The 16,527-nt window shown below is 42.5% G+C and overlaps 2 protein-coding genes across 2 annotated transcripts in view; one reads left to right on the top strand and one right to left on the bottom strand.

The window, feature by feature from the left end:
• The window catches only part of LOC125767947 (uncharacterized), a 102,473-nt gene that overhangs the window by 72,763 nt on the left and 13,183 nt on the right, over positions 1–16,527 (bottom strand). The gene's annotated exons all lie outside the window — the stretch shown is intronic.
• Positions 9,529–11,986, top strand: LOC125767958 (uncharacterized). Its single transcript, XM_049435005.1, has 4 exons — positions 9,529–9,679; positions 9,781–10,196; positions 11,228–11,440; positions 11,511–11,986. Exons 1-4 carry the CDS (start codon positions 9,665–9,667, stop codon positions 11,872–11,874), a joined length of 1,008 nt encoding a protein of 335 aa, XP_049290962.1. The 5' UTR covers positions 9,529–9,664; the 3' UTR covers positions 11,875–11,986.

Genomic DNA, 16,527 nt, shown 5'->3' with positions numbered 1-16,527 from the left:
CACGATGCCCTGTGTCTTTGGAATTTCCTACCCACCCTTAAACCCTTTTTTCCTGTGTTGTTTCGCATCCACAGTGCTGGATCCGGGTCATATCGGAGTATGCTGTTTTGTGCTACAAATAACCGGAATAACCCCAAAAACATAGCACGATCCAGGATCTGAGACCGGGCGCTGTACAGATATACCACCTCACGACCTCATGCTCGCGCACACCCGCTCGGCAAACGTATCCAATGGTTGCAAAAGCTCACGATTTGCTTTGCGTGTATCTTTAGCCGGATCGTTTTACTACTCGCATCTCTCGCACATGTATTCTTTGCAGCTCTTTCCTTACCCAAAAAGCCCAACACTATCGGTCAAATCTTGCGATTCTGGTAACTTCCCAGTAAATGTACGGCACGGAAGAGAAGCAAAGTCACAAGGCATCGGCAACAATAACATCACCAACACTCGTACTACGTAAGCGGCGATTTATTAATAACATCCGGAATGTAATCTAACACTTGCCAACACTTCCCCACACCACCTATCTTGCATCGGAGCTGTGAGTTTCAAACTCATCGACTAATTTCATTTATGAGCGAGAAGGCACTGCACCGTAGACAGCATGATTACACTAATCACTCGGAACTTTATTGGTACCACTTTTCATTAGCATGAGCAATTCGTACCAAAGGGGATGCAACTTCATCACACTCGAAGGTTGAAGGTGACTTGCATGTCAATTGAGCGCCTCTCAACATGGATCACGCTGGAGTCGCTTGCGAGATATACCCGGGGAACATGGAAGACATTATATCTTAAATCCTGGATGTCTTGACTGGAGCACCAAGACACCAAGAATTCTTTACAGTGAGAACAAGTCACTCCACACCAGACTCATGGTAAACTGAAAATCTGATTATCTGCACCTCTTCGGAACTTTATTTCCATTCTCTGCTTTCTCTCATTCTTCCACAGCTGGTTTCGCTGATTCGCATGATATAATTTAAAAAAAGGGGTTTATCTCGTTCAGATTTACTTCCAGCTCGTGGAACATTTGCAAGAATCGTGGGTGTACAGAAAGAACACACAGTAACAAAAAAAAGAGCACCATCTTCTCTACAAATGATTACTGCTCAATCATCTTCATTCATTTATACACATTTCCTCCATTTAACGCTTTTTGGCTTCCTAAAGCATCATGAACCGCATCATCATCATCATCATCGTTTCCATCATCCATCCATTCATCCATTTTCTTTACCCCTTTTTTGTGTGTGTATGTGTAGAAACTAAAACCAGTTCAATCGCAGGTGGACGGAGCGTGATTATCTACTTGAGATTGTACACCCTCGGTGATCCTATTTTGCGTGTATTATTTTTTTTTGCACCCTTCTACCGTTCTATTCCCGTCCGATTGTACTCGTTTGCTTTGTAAGCTTCATCTGCGACTTTTGCACAACAATAGGTGCTCTTTGTTTAGCCACGAAGTGACGCGCACGACGACGCCATTGATTAATCAATTCGTTTGTTTCGAACGGGGATACACTGCTGCAAATGCAATTTACGTGTGTGTAGTGGTGATGAAACATGATCAAATATAGCAACTGAATGTTTTGTTTTTTTTTTTACTCTTTTCTTGCAACCCTAAAATATCTCAGAGCGGAACACAGATGGGTTGGTTTGCATCAGTTTTATTTTATTTTTGAAACAACAAAACAATGGATTTAATTTCAGCACCGATCCGGGATGCTAGTCACAGCATCCATAGTCGTATCTCGACCATATGGATCATCCCTTGTGCATGTCGCAAAAAACCCCCCAAAAAGAACTCCTATTTACGATCCCGGGAAGTAGGGACAGAGATTCGCCCGGAAACAAGCAGTCGGATTATTTTCAACGCTATTTCATAGACATAAAGACGCCGAATCGGGTGATGGTTGTTGCCATGTGCTTAACCCATCCTCCCCCAGTACAGGGCAGATTGGTGGATATCTCATGGTGGGTAATGATTTACGCTCGAGCGTTGATGATCCCCGCGCGTTGTGTACGAGCCTTCAATTAGGCACCAGATTATGACGCTTCACCGTACGACCTTCAGGGCTTATAAGCGCCCCGAATCCTATGGAACGAAGCGCATCTTCGACGCAGGAAGAAAGGTGCTTATGCTCAACCGACCATTGCAGAGCGATGTTTTACAAGGCAACACTCGAATCGGCTACCGTGCGGAAACGTTACGGAACATGCTGCTAGAATTTGTGTAATGGTCTCCCAGAAATGTCCCATTTCCCCCGGTACAGCGATGGAAAAGTGCCTGCAGGACTATAAAAATGCCTCTTCCCCGGCATCACGACACATCCGTACCGAGGTTGGAAACACTCCATTAGCAAAAAAATTATGGACAGTAAAAAAAGGGCCCACTACAAATTTTAATGGCCTTAAAGATTATCGTTTTTCTTTCCCTCGATGTCACCGGGTTCGTTGCTTGCGTTGTGAGAGTCTTTATCGGTAAAGGGGGACCCATACCCCAACCATATGGACGTATGACAAAGTATTCAAATTAACTGACGGTCCTGTTCTTTGTGAAAGTCATTTTTACTTCACTTCATATGTTTGCTTTTAACTGTCCGCCCTGTCGTAATACGGAAGTAGATCGCTTTTTCACTTTTGCATATACTCACACCCATTCGGTACGAGTTTGACAGTTGAAATGCGTCACCTACCTTTGTTGTGGCTTAATTGTTTCAACCTTTAATCATACGTTGGCGCTAAAGACATCAAACACATTCCCTATGCAAATGATGAGAAAACGATTGGCAACTCTTTCGCAACATTAAATCATCCTTCATACATCAAAGCCGAAAAAAAGGGTTCGTCGTTTGTTGCATAAGCAATGCAAAATTGATTGAACTAGAGCGCTCCGGGGGGGGGGAGGATGCAGAGCTGTAGGTGTCATTGAAAAACTTTTCGAATCTTAATTTCGACTGACCGTACGGAGACTCTACTCGGTCCATTCTGCATCCTTTTGACACCGGTGCCCAGTTTGCCCCATCGACAGTAAACCTTACCCTTTTGCACAATTTGCATAATATGCCACAACCAGTCAACCTATCGCTTATGAGTAAGGGGTTTTTTCGTTGTTCAATTTGTCCAAAACCCTCTTCCTTTATTTTGATGCTTTGTTTGTTTGTAAAGTTTAGAATTTTGCCAAATATATTCCTGCCATGAGTAGGAACGTTGGCATACAAAGGATAATTTGTCATCACGTTTTGGGACTGTCTTTTTTTCGAAGAATGTTTTAACTACAGTGCGTTACATAGCTATAGGAATATGTGTTTTAGAGCAAAACTAAAACTTGAAGTGATAACAAGAGCTAGGAAAGAAAATGACACATTTTACGCTATTTAAATTGGACATAGGCCACTATTTCTCAACATTTATAATTTTATTTCAATTCTTGTCCGATATTACTTGTCCGTATCGCTGTATATTCCGTATTTTTAAAACACCATTTTTCAAAAGTTTAGGCCCAAAAATCAGGAGGGTATTCTAATAGCTCCAGTGAGGACGAATTCAAAGAATATTTTGAGTAATAAACTTTTATCGGAATGATAAGAATGGTTCTTCTTCTCCTTCTTTGGTGATATGACATTACATTGAAATAAGATTTGTTTCCAACATTGTGTTTTTTTTTAAATTCAGATAGAACAATCCATCATTGTGTTGCTGACACACAAAATTGAACCAACAGATATCTTTGAAATAATCCAACACAGATTTTCATCAAGACTTTTTGATTCTTGGGATGGTAGGCGTTTGAATCACTAGATGAAATAGTTCAAAAATTAAATTAAAATACATTAAGTGCCTAAAAACTTCTCATTTTGAATTGATCAAATCATTTAAAGTTACAAATCATTTTAAATTGATTAAATTAATTGGGGACAAAACGTAAAAATATTTTTCATGTATCCAGAAATCATTAAAAAAAAAGTATTTTACATTCTTTTTATCATACTACAAGAAATATCTGATTAATTTGCCTATGACAGACGTTCCTATAGTTAAGTAGCTCACTGTAGCTATTCTGAGACCGGAAAAGAGCACACACACAAAACTTAACCCAACGAAGTCAATCAGCCGGAAAATAGTCTCGTATGAACAGTGCTTACGATTAACTTCAATCCACTCTAGCCGAAAAAGGTCAGAAACCCTTCAATATCGGTAAGATGAAATGTTTCATTTCGCCCAGTCCGTTTGGCCAATTGTCCGGAACTAACATCCCAACAACCGATCGAGTGGCCGCAGAAAGCCTTCAAAATTAGCCAAAAACATGGCACACGCAAAAATTCGTCGACGCCGAATGAAAGACACACTCTTTCAGGTCCCGAAGTGCACTCGACCGGATCGACACTTCAACCACCGATGGGCACCGATGAATCGTGACGATTGTGAGTGATCGATGCGGATCAGTCATCGCTGAGTGAAGGCCCACGCGCAGTTGAAAGTTGCTTTTCATATGATAAACGCATCAACGGCAAAGTGCACCTCGAAAGGCAGGGTTAGCGCAGGTAACAACAATAAAAATGTATTCCCTTTTCGCCCTCCCTAGTGTCCCCCCGGACAAGTTTGAGGACGACTTTTGCTCACATTTACATACATTGGGGATGCGCACTTTCAAGGCAAAGAGCGTACATAGCCGATTATTCGGCACAACCTTGACATTTTGTACCGCTCCAAACGGATCAGTTTTGCCGATCTAGATGCGTACCTATGCCGACGCACTTTTCCACAGTGCCAGAGCACCGGGGTGATAGTTGTATGCGGTAAATGTTTGCTCCATCCAACCCGGTGCATCTTAATCGAACGCAGCTCACGGTGAATGTTGTTACCTTTCCCGCTTGATGAGCCCGGGGAACTGACACGGTATGCCACTATCGGAAATCGCCTCCAGCACGTAATGTGTTCTGGTATGTTTTAATCGTCTACTGGCGTACCCATCAAATGGCGGTGCTGTGCATCATTGGCATCATCATCCTCAAATCTAGATCGAAGGATGGCGTGCATTGGCCGGTAAATAATAATTATTTGCATTGCGAAAGGTGAATCGGTTTAGTGGCGATCCGTAGGATCCGTTCACTGCCGTACGCCTAAGGTTAATGCTGAAAGTAACCGACGGCAAAATTTCAAGATGGAGGATGACGATTTTATTAATAGACTGTCCACCAAAAGCCCTCCAATGTCGCAAATGTCAACGATGAATTTTATTTTTCGGATAAACTTCAATCATCTGATGATATCGCGTGGCCGGCCGTAAATTGCCACCATCGTATTGCAGGCATGGAATCACATTACATTGTGTACCGTGTGTATAGGTTTCGCTTCCTAGACACTCCAGGTTGGCAGTGACGGATCGATGGTCGCTTTACGACGATCCACCCCTGAGGTAATGATTAAACTACTTACCGACAGGCTCGACTACATCAACGTCCCACAAAAAACCGTCCCCCATAGAAAAAAAATAAACCTCAAACACCAGTTGACCGTGATGACGCCTCCAGAAATAGAACCCTGGAGACATTAATCTTACGCGCAATCTATAGACCTCGATCGCCGGAGCTCGCGTCCGGTAGATTATTGATGGCTAAAGAATAAAGACTCCCCCTTAACAGATGTTTGCTCGGTAGCAAAAACAGATTTCAATTTGTTTTTCCGATTAGAACTTTATGATACACTTTTTTCCACCTTGCTTGAGATTCTCGCCAGAAATAGCTTGAAATGTTGTCGAGTGAAGGAGAATCTTTCTATTGATATCACTTCACACTGACTGGTTTCCGATGATAAAGTCTCAGCAAATCGATTCCCGAAAGGAAATATTGTTATAATTTAACCGACCGTGTTGCTTCGCGTATTTTTCGTATTTTTTTTTCTTTGACGAAATGATCGCGTATGTCTGGCCAAAGTAAATCCCCCAGAAATTCATCTTCCCAACTTACACTTCTCTTCTGCCTTCGCTTTAGCACTTGTGTGTGCTTTATGAATTCATAACTCATACATAAATTATTACTTTCTTCATCAAGAATTTTTCCCCTCGCCGGACGTTTCACTTGTCGAGTGATTTTCCCCATCGACTAACGCACCGGAATGGATTGTACACGGCCACAGACAGACACGAGAGCTTGAAGAAACAATTTCTGTACTGGTTGTGTACGAGCCACATGTTTGCCGTACACTGCTGCAAAATGGTTCGGGGCTGTTGATCCAACCGACCAAAAAAGAAAAACCAGGATCCACCATGATTGTGTCTGTGTGTTTCAAACTCATCTTTTTCACCGTTACCAACACACTTCGTTCCTAAGACGATTCGTTCCCCGGGTGTTGTGCCATAAATTTCCCTGCATTATCTCGTACACGCTCACGCTTTTCCTTCCTTTCGCGCAATGGCACACACACACACAAACAAAAACACGGAATAAGGTGTGGAAAAACTGTGCAAAGTATTCACACCGCATTTTCGGATGATACACCCGGTGCTGCAGGTGTGCATATGGTTTGTAAATTCTCATCAGAACAACGATCTTGGAATGGTTTCGACCGTTGTAGCTTTCGACCACCGTCAGCACACACACAGAGCTGGACGCTTGCTTCTTCCCGGAGGTCTACCGCTTAAAAAGAACATGCTTGAAATAAGTTTAAAATATTCCCCCCCATTTTGGATGGATACGATTTTATAAATATTTATCGGCAATTCGATACTTGGCGAAGGATCACGTCTGGTTTGGTGCTGAATTTGTTTTCCTTCCCCCAAACAGAAGCGACACCGACTGATGGCAATATGTTGTGCGAGTTTTCACCATGCTCCAGCATCAAGGCAAACGCCAAAAACAAAACAGCTTCCTCAAGCAAGCCGATGCCCGACGGTGTATCAATGAAATCCTTGCATCCGGCTAACCGTTCACTCCCCCGATTGTGTGTGGGGAAAAAGGTACACGAATTTATGACCACTATCGGCCCCCCCGGTGCAACATCTCGGTGCACACCTTTGCCAACATCGAAAGGTTACATCGTTTGATTCGGTTCCGCTGCAAGCCATAGCGAATGAAAATTTATTCATACTAACTTGGCTTTGATTTGCTTTACGGCTGCAACGGTGCGCATCGCGATTCCGGCGCAACAGTTTGGCAATTGATACCTCGTTAAGGAGAAATGTTGTTTTGCATTTATTGCTGTCTTTTACAAATTTTAAATTGTACTTTAGATGACGGTAGGGTGAAATGAAAATTTGATATTTACACAACTTGTCTAACTTGCAACGGAAACCGTAAAAATCATGTCATTACTTTTAAGTGTTATAATAATAATGAAGAAAATCACTAAATAATAAAATAAATCAAGAAAACTAAATACATCAATTAAAATAAGTAAGAGGTAATCAAATTCATAGAAAAATAGAATAAAAATACATAAAAAACATTGGCAAAAAATATGAAGACAAGAAGGAACAAAATAAAAAAGTATAAGAACAGGAAGAAAAATACAACAATCAAATATATAAAATAAAATATAAAGAAATACAAAATAAAGAGAATTTCAGTTTCACATTGTGTAACTAGTATTATTATACTAGAACAGAAAATGAAATAAGAAAAAAAATGAATTTGAATATAAAATCAAATTTATAGATAAAATCAAAGATCTTTAGATAAAATAAGATAAAATCAAAGATCTTTAGATAAAATAAGATAAAATCAAATTTATAGATAAAATCAAAGATCTTTAGATAAAATAAGATAAAATCAAATTTAGAAAATTAGTTAATAAAGGGGAAAATAAATGGCACACAATTTCAATAACTCAGGCGCATTGCACCATTTAATTTATTTTATTTAAATACGTTCATTAAAATTAAACCATTATTGAAGAATTTTTAAATTCTTGCATAATAATTCAATTCAACCTGAACACTATAATAATTAGACGTTAATTGCATGAATAATTGTAAATTGGACTTTTTTATTGTTACAGGAAATGAGTTAATGAATTCCACCTGATTAATACGAACTAATCCACTAAATTTCCTAGACAATAATTGTTCCTTCGAGTGCTAATTACCAGTAGGAGTAGGAATATTGTTATAAATGCAACATAAAGAGCAAACAAAAAAAAACAAACACTGAACTACAAATACCACTGATTATGAGGTATACATCAGCATTGGCCTTGGCATTCACCCACCGAGGAGTGAAAGTATTTCATGAACAAAGTGGTGATATAAACATAATGAGCTTCACTACGCTCAAAAACAATAAAATGCCTCAGGACGTACTATCCTTATACATTAACGTGCGGTACATCCTTCTATGCAACGTTTCACAGCAAAGAGAACAGAGTGAAAAAATGCGACCTTATCGATTAGTACTTTTTGGTATTATTACGTTTGCAAAATGGGGCTCCAAAACCTTCACGCGTCCACTAATGGAATCAATAACCTCAAAAAAGCGTTACCACTTCCCAGTGGTCGCAGGCCTCTATTGCCCAAGACCCAATCCCATGCGATCGACGGAGCCCGATTCACCTGCTTTATTTGATCAGGTAATTTTTTCACTTAATTTCACCACATACACTCCCCTGCCATTGGCTATATCCCATCACACAGAGCCGCATCTCGAAAGGTGGATCGAATTTGGATGAACGAAAAACTCGTCTCGACCGAAAACAAAAACCTAATTCCGCAAGGGCGCAGTTTCACAGCGTAGTTCAATCATACAGCACCAACCAAAAAAAAGTGACATGAAATTGAACGGAGTCCCCGGTATCATCTTCGGCAAAAGTGAATGTACTCGCGCGCATGGGGCGCTGCCATCCCGCGTACGCAAACAGGTAAAATCGCACGTATCGAATGCTTTTGCCGCGATGCCACCAGAAAGAGGATCCGGTGGTTGGGTGATCGAACTAAATTTCTAGCCGCCAGCCTCTCGCTGCAGTGGATTACCATGGGCGAACGCTCAACCGGAACGATCACTACAACGAACGATCATCACTGTGTTCCAACGAATCCTACCAGAGGGGGACGCTAGCCGATCCAACACAATCGATAATGACGTCTTGAGAATCAACCTGCCATTGTTGGGCGGTGTGGGTAACGTGCTGCTACCACCACCACGCAGAAGACACAACGAATGAAGCGAACGGACATCGAGCCGTAGGTTGCCCCGGTAGAATGCGTTCACTTCATGCTGGGCTCTTCACCTTCGCGTCATCCGAACTAACCCGGGCGACGACGCACGACGACTGTGGGGCGGCTTTTGGGCCATTCGATTATGATGGGGGAGTCTTCAAACATTGGCAATGGCAACACGACACGGCGCGTACGACGACACTCGAAACTGGCTGTCTGCCTTCTGCCGTACAGGCCGAACTGCTCGATCGACCGGTACCATCATCATCATCATCGTCAGCACCATCATCATGTTCATCACCACCATCCGGGTGTTAGAATCGACGACGTCGGCGATGCTTGCTTATATAAAACCGCAACTCATCTTCTACAGCATTAGTTCAGTTCGACCATTCCTCGAAGCTTGAAGCTTCTAGCCGCTACTCCGTAGCAGACAGGTGCAAACCATTGCTCACTAGCAAACATTCGATAACTTCTTGCGATATCTCGGACGCTACAATTACGATGGTGCACAAGACGGTAATGTTACGTCGCACGCGTACAAAACCTATCCAAAACCGCTTCTTTCCACAAAATAACCAGAGATCCTAATCCAATTTCTCTACTTCCGGTTCCGTTAGGTCCTGCTCTGTGCGCTCCTAGGGTTGACGAGCGCCGCTCGGCTCGATAACCTCTACGGTGCTCCGGCACCTGCCGCATCCTATCAGGGTGGTGCCGGCGACGGGAACCTACTCAATGCTCCACGGCGCGATGGTCAGTTTGGTGCTCCTGCTAATCAATATCTTCCACCCACGGCTGGTGGTCCTCAAGGATCGCAGGGTGGCTACCCATCGGTAGCTCCCCTAGGACAGGGTCAACAAGGTTTCAACACATACAATCCTCAATCCTCGGGACCTTCATACAGCGGTGCAAGCAATGCGCTTCAACCGAGTGGACCAACGGGCGGAAGCTTCCAGGGCAACTTCCAGCAAACCACCCCCATTCCGATTCTTCGCTACGAAAACATTAACAACGGCGATGGCAGCTATCGATTCGAGTGAGTATTGCCTGGACGTGCTCCGTATGCTTACAAGACCCTATGTGTGTGTGTGTTTATGTTTATGTGCGATGTGCAGTGATCGATCGGCAGGTTAAAGGGTTAAGACTTATCAGCACGTGTATCTACTGATTATGACTAATTAATCACTTCATGAGCTCATCGTTGAAACTCATGATTCAGGAGTGTACCAACGTGTTTCGCACTAAGTTTGTTACAAAACGATGCAAAGTGTTGTACATTGTGCTATCGGTTTAAGTGTTTCAACCATGTAATGCGGTACTTGGATTAACGTGCAGTTGGCCAATAGCAGTGCAGTCAGTGATTTGTGATTGAAAAAAAAATCGTATAAAAATATGATCACGTACACAGTGAGTCAATCTACTTGCACGGAACGATTCGGTCGTGGTAATAGAGGAACGATTGTGATATTAAAATGCTTTAGGAATTAATGTTGCAACCACGACTAATTGCAGCACGATAAGAAGATTTTAATTAAAGCAGATTAGTGCTCTTTTATATTTGAATGGATTGTTACAAACTAGCTTCAGTGGTCACAATTAAAAATGAACATTCAAAAACATGTTATACTTCAATAATAATCTGCTTCGTAATACATTTCAATATTTTTATTTTGTTTTGCTAGAGGAACTTGCAAAATTTCCATTCTCAGCATGAATTTCTCTTCACTGTTCTCAACCAGAGGTGTCAAACTAACAGCCTTACAAAGGATAATCATGTTATTTAATTGTGTAAGATTAAAAGTGATCAAATCTGGCATCTGGAACAATGATCTAATATGAGACATGCCTAGACGCATATCACAATTGGAAACATGTCTATATTTTCTAGATCTGCTTTGTTTACCAGCTTTTGCCTTGGTTTATTCAAATAATTCTAAGTTTTCCAAGCTTTCTGGAACTTCCAGCTTTTTTTCTTTTTAAATCAGTTTCTAAATTCTTGAAATATGTTTAACCCAAACAACATGCTCTGTAAATGATATACTTCTTATGATTTATTTTATTGAATAGTTACGCTACCGGCAATGGTATTCAGCATCAAGAAGAAGGATTCCTGCGTAATCTAGGTCCGGAGAAATCGGAACAAGTCGTCTCGGGCGGTTATTCCTATACCGCTCCCGACGGTCAACTCTACAGTGTTCAGTACAAGGCCGACGCTAACGGATTCCAACCGGTCGGAGATCATCTGCCCACACCACCACCACTGCCACCAGCACTGCAGGAGTAAATATGCGCACGACCTCTTTTTCCTTCACAGTGCTTGACAATGCTTGTCTTTTCACTTACAAAACAGAGCATACGATCTGCATGCCCGTCTTCACGCTGAAGCCGCCGCAAGACCTCAGAACCCGGCCTACCAGGAACCGCAAGCGCCAAACCGTCAGTACGGTGCTCCCCAGCAGGGAGGACCCCAACAGGGTTCGTACTATCCTCAGCCCCAGCAGCAGCAGCAGCAGCAACCTCAGCCCCAGTATCAGCAGCCCCAGCCCCAGTATCAGCAACCGCAGCAACCACAGTACAACCAGCAGCAGGCGTCCCAGTTCCATTCGAGCTCCCCGAATGCGATCCAAGGTTATCCGTCGGCACCAGCTAACCAATATCTGCCACCGAACAAGCGGCAACAGGGTTTCAACCCCAACACCGGATACACTTACTAGAACCGCGCCAGGGAGTACTTTTATCGATTTCAGTATTTATTTGAGCCCACAAAACGAAACACGCTAATAAACCAGAGTGCTAACACACCCACACAGACGGTACACCCTTCAAGTTCTCCTTTTTGCTCTCGTCTAACTGTTCTACCCTGACGATTACTTCCGAAACGCTAAGGTATTCAGGACACTTGTGCCTCGTCGTTGGATGACCTTGTCAAGTAATTGTATCACCCTGTATTGACGTTCTCAAAAAAGTTCTTCTTCGTCTCTCTTGCTGTTAGTTGGAAAATGCTACTATCTCCATTTCACACACATAAGTCTCAGGTGTATGCAGTTTTGACGAGACCTCACCTTCACCTGGGAGCTGCAAACAGTGTGAATCGGAGTCATGAAAGCAGCCAAAAGTCAAGACCATGACCCTGACATTCGTCACACTTCTGTACCGCACGATGAGGAGCGATCCGAGTGGTGTAGCATTTCCACCAGAAACCAGAACTCCCTAAAACACCTGCCCGGGGGTTATGTGCATTTGGTTGTTTTCGCGAAAAGTGGCACACGGTGGGCTACCACAAATCTTCTTGCAAAATCCAAACGCTACTACATCACCGTAATGAGCTTTTGTGCAGGTACGAAGCACAAACAAAAAAAAAACGGGGAATGGTACCGTGGCCCTTTACCTCGCCGATGGGCGTCGCGTTGCCTACTTTTCACGCTCCCTACTTACTCGCCAGCTCACATCAGGAAAGCCGCATCAGATGCATTATGCAAACACCACCCCACTCACCACCAAAAGAATGCCCTTTCGACCTCTTGCTATCCGTAGGTTTTTGGTGAGGAGAATGGTTGTCATAGCTACTGTGTCGCTTCGGTGCGTTATAATGACCCCAAGCAAACACCAAACCGTACTCAACTCACAAGTGTGCGAACTGTCGAAGCGCATCTTTATGCACTTCCTAAAAACGCAACCATGTCCGAACGGTAGACAGAGCGGGAGAGCGCACGAACGAACCGATGAAAGACAAATACAAATCAAGTCACCCAACTCCCGCGGTGGGCGATAAATCAAAGCACGGCCCATAATTATCATAATTTATGTTGTGAAAAAAATTTACGACCCTACCGGCGGTCGGAGAGCGTGCGCGCGCGTCCAGCCAGTCGGATTTGGATTTGGACCGATAAGGTTGGTTTTCTTGAAGCACTTGAATACACACTCGTACACTTCGTTGACATGGCCCGGGCATCAATAGTGGTGCGTGGTGGTTGTCATGCTTTCAGCAACCTAGCACGCTGGATGCTACATTCTCCTTCAAAACCCTGGACCAATGACAGCAGACCAGAGGGGGGCCAGTGAGCAACAGACCCCTCACTTGTTTGCCATTACTTCTTCGGTGGTGATTCGCGCGATGCGCCGATTGTGCCGCGATAATAATGGTGGCACTGATGAGTGATAAAATCCGCCAACCACTCGAATACATCAAACGCAAGGTGCGAGAAACAAAGCAATGGAATTGTTTTTGGGTTGATACAAAAGCGATGTTGTAGACTGCTCTGGAGATCACGGATCGGCAGATAGCGAGAAGGAACCGAACGTTTTCATACATTCATACCGAGGTTAATTAATTTAATTGACTCCCCGGCAATGGGTGGCCAACGAAGATATCATCGTCACACTCAAATCACAATGCGACTTAAATGCAATGGATCTGAGGCACAAGATTTATCATCTGCAATAATAGCGCTAAATATTTCATTTCAAATCATCAGCGAAATACTGATAGTACCACCTAACCCGCAATATTGCGTCCAGCACGTCAATCAGTTTACGGAAATCGTATCAGATCCATTTTTTTCCATTTCTGCAATAGGATTTATGATGTGGCCATCGGAAACATTGTTGCTTTACGCTTTATCTCGTCTCGTAATTATAAATGCAATGCTCGGTGTGAGTAAAATATTAACTGCGATCAAAGACACCAGAATTTAACCACCATTGACAATACTTTTCACGCAAATTGTGGGATTTGTTATCGTTCTGTTTGAGTAAGATCTTTCGAGGAGTTAGAACTTATGTTAAAAACTTAAATTATTAAAAATTGTTACATTTTATTTCGTTAAATTTGCTCATACTATTTAACTTAGTGACCTATTAAGTACACGTTACCTACGCATACGTTTCGATTAGGATGTCTTTGTCTACATGACAATCGAAGTTGGACAACTCCCGTGAAATTGGACATATGCGACAGCTCTTTGAGGTGCACTAAAACTGTTGTAATGCTATAGTAAAACTGCAGCTAATCATAAGTTTATAATCCATGACTATAAGTGTACTGATGAGTGACCAGGAATTCTTTGGATGTCGTCCTCAAGTGTTAGAATTGGAACCCAACATTCGAAGAACTTGTAAGATGTAACAAAATTTAAAATCTCATTTTGAGGCAGATATTTATTCTTCTAAGTGACCTTTTTTCAACAAAAATTATGATTCGATACTTTTAGTATGTTCACCAAGGACGTCCAATAAAGGGAGATGCCAGGTTTTTGATAAACTACCTAGTCTACTTACGAAGCATAGCCACACGTGATGGCGTTAGTTCCAAACTACATGACCGGACATCAAATTCCATCTGGATCGTACGTGGTGAAATAGGTCTAGTAAGCCAGAAATGGCAGGCATAATATTAGTGATAGTTAATCCAAGAAGAAAAAGATAATTTCGTGCTGTTCTGAAATGACATTTCTAAAGGAGATTTGACATACTAACGTATCTATTCAAGGTCCAAACCGGACGACTATAATTAATCGTAGTTCTATAAAACATAGTGTACTAATCTTTCATCTAATCAGAATTCAATATTCAGAAAGCAATATATTTGACACTTCATATGAGGAACTAAATATTGGGGAATTTTGACATTTGTAAGTCAAAACAATATAGTACTTGAAGTCCTCAATATTGGATATTAAAATTTTCTTTGCTGAAATGGATGTGGATCCGAATAAAGTAAAAAATTTGAAAAAAAACCAGTGGAATATCCATAAGCGGCCACAAATTTTTAAAAAATTATACACCTCAGCACACATTGAATCTTATTTCATCTTATCTGTTAAATAATCTGTTTAAATTTTCCACATAATTTGACACCTAGCGATTAGTTAGTAAATCAACTTGCAGATAGCTAGGGAAAGCAATTTTTCTTGTTTCCAATCACGGCCAATCTTCCAGCCGAAGTGAATGATATCAAATGCCTAAATTCCATTGCACCATACACTCCCGCAGTACTATCGCATTGACCCAATCTCAAACCACACGTTTACTGACAATTTAAATTGGACTTCACTGGACTATTCTCGATCCAGCCACCAATAGTGTGGTGGGGCGGATGGGCTAACTTTTGCGCTCACCCAGGTAAAGGAAGCTTAATTTATAACCCACCAGCAGCGTTCGCTCACCTCGGCAGGACAAGCAACAAAGTAATCACATTTGCGTGATACATCCATATCAATTACCGGCGGTTTCGCATCCGACACTTGGCATCGGTTGAGAGCTTTTGGGGACGGTGGGGAAAGTTTCCCACCCTCTGGTGTTTGTCCGATTTTTTCCTCCATCCGATCGGAACGGAATGAAAGTTCAATTGCTTAGTATCCTCGCCTCCAAATGGTGGCGCACTCGGAACTAGTGCGCAACACAAAAAAACGGTACTAAAACTCACTGCTAGCTCGTGCTCGTGGGAAAGAAATTACAAAACTCCCATTGAGTACACCAGTACACCTTACCTCACCGGGGGAGATGGGCCTTTGCGGTTTCGTACATGCTTGCACCGTTGTGCCTGACAAGTCGTCGGACAAAGCATATAACTCAACATCGTACGTGTACAAGTGGCCACCGGTTAAGAGAGTAATGATCTGGGAAAAGCTTGCCTGATGGATTTATTATGGACACTAGCCGGCGTATCCTGGTGACGTGCCCCGGGTGAAAGCATCTACGGGTGTGTAGAGGTGAAAGAGTCCAAACTGTAGTAGCACGCTTCACCAAACACCCAGAGTTCCTGCCAAGACGTCGGGAATCGAGCGCACACCAACGCACGCAAGCCTGGCATGATTTATGGTAGTCTTGTTGCAGGGACTTACTTTTCCATTAGCGAATATTGCGAGAAAGAGTTTTTCCTTCGGATGAAGGATACTCACCTTCCCCCGAAAAAACCGACTACCTCCCGAAGTTTCACAATTTCGATATGAATGGAGGTTAAGTTTGCTCGGTAAACGATTGTTTTAAGGGGCAGGAAATAAACTCCCCAAACCGAACATTAGCACGCATAGAGCGCATATAGAAAACACATGTTCTTCGGGCAGCATTTTTCGGCCAGCACCTTGCGGAGCAATGCGAATCAATTGCTTAAACTTTCCACTTCAATTGACCATCTACCTTGATTTGTGGCCAACCTGTCCTTACGCGAAGATTAGAAAAACGGTTCGCTACTGTGCGGTTTTTGCAACAAAAGGATGCATTATTCATATTGAAAACTAGGAAAACTTTTGCCACACCATTCGATCGGAAGATCTTTCCCTTTATGCCATCTTCTCACCCGGAACAAACTTCGTATCGCAAAAACGAAAAAAAACCTCACCCTTTATCTACACCTTCTATTTTTACGC

Source organism: Anopheles funestus, chromosome 3RL, assembly GCF_943734845.2.
Source record: "Anopheles funestus chromosome 3RL, idAnoFuneDA-416_04, whole genome shotgun sequence".
Lineage (NCBI taxonomy): Eukaryota > Metazoa > Arthropoda > Insecta > Diptera > Culicidae > Anopheles > Anopheles funestus.
The sequence above is the reverse complement of the archived record's forward strand: the minus strand, read 5'-3'. Positions and strand labels throughout refer to the sequence as shown.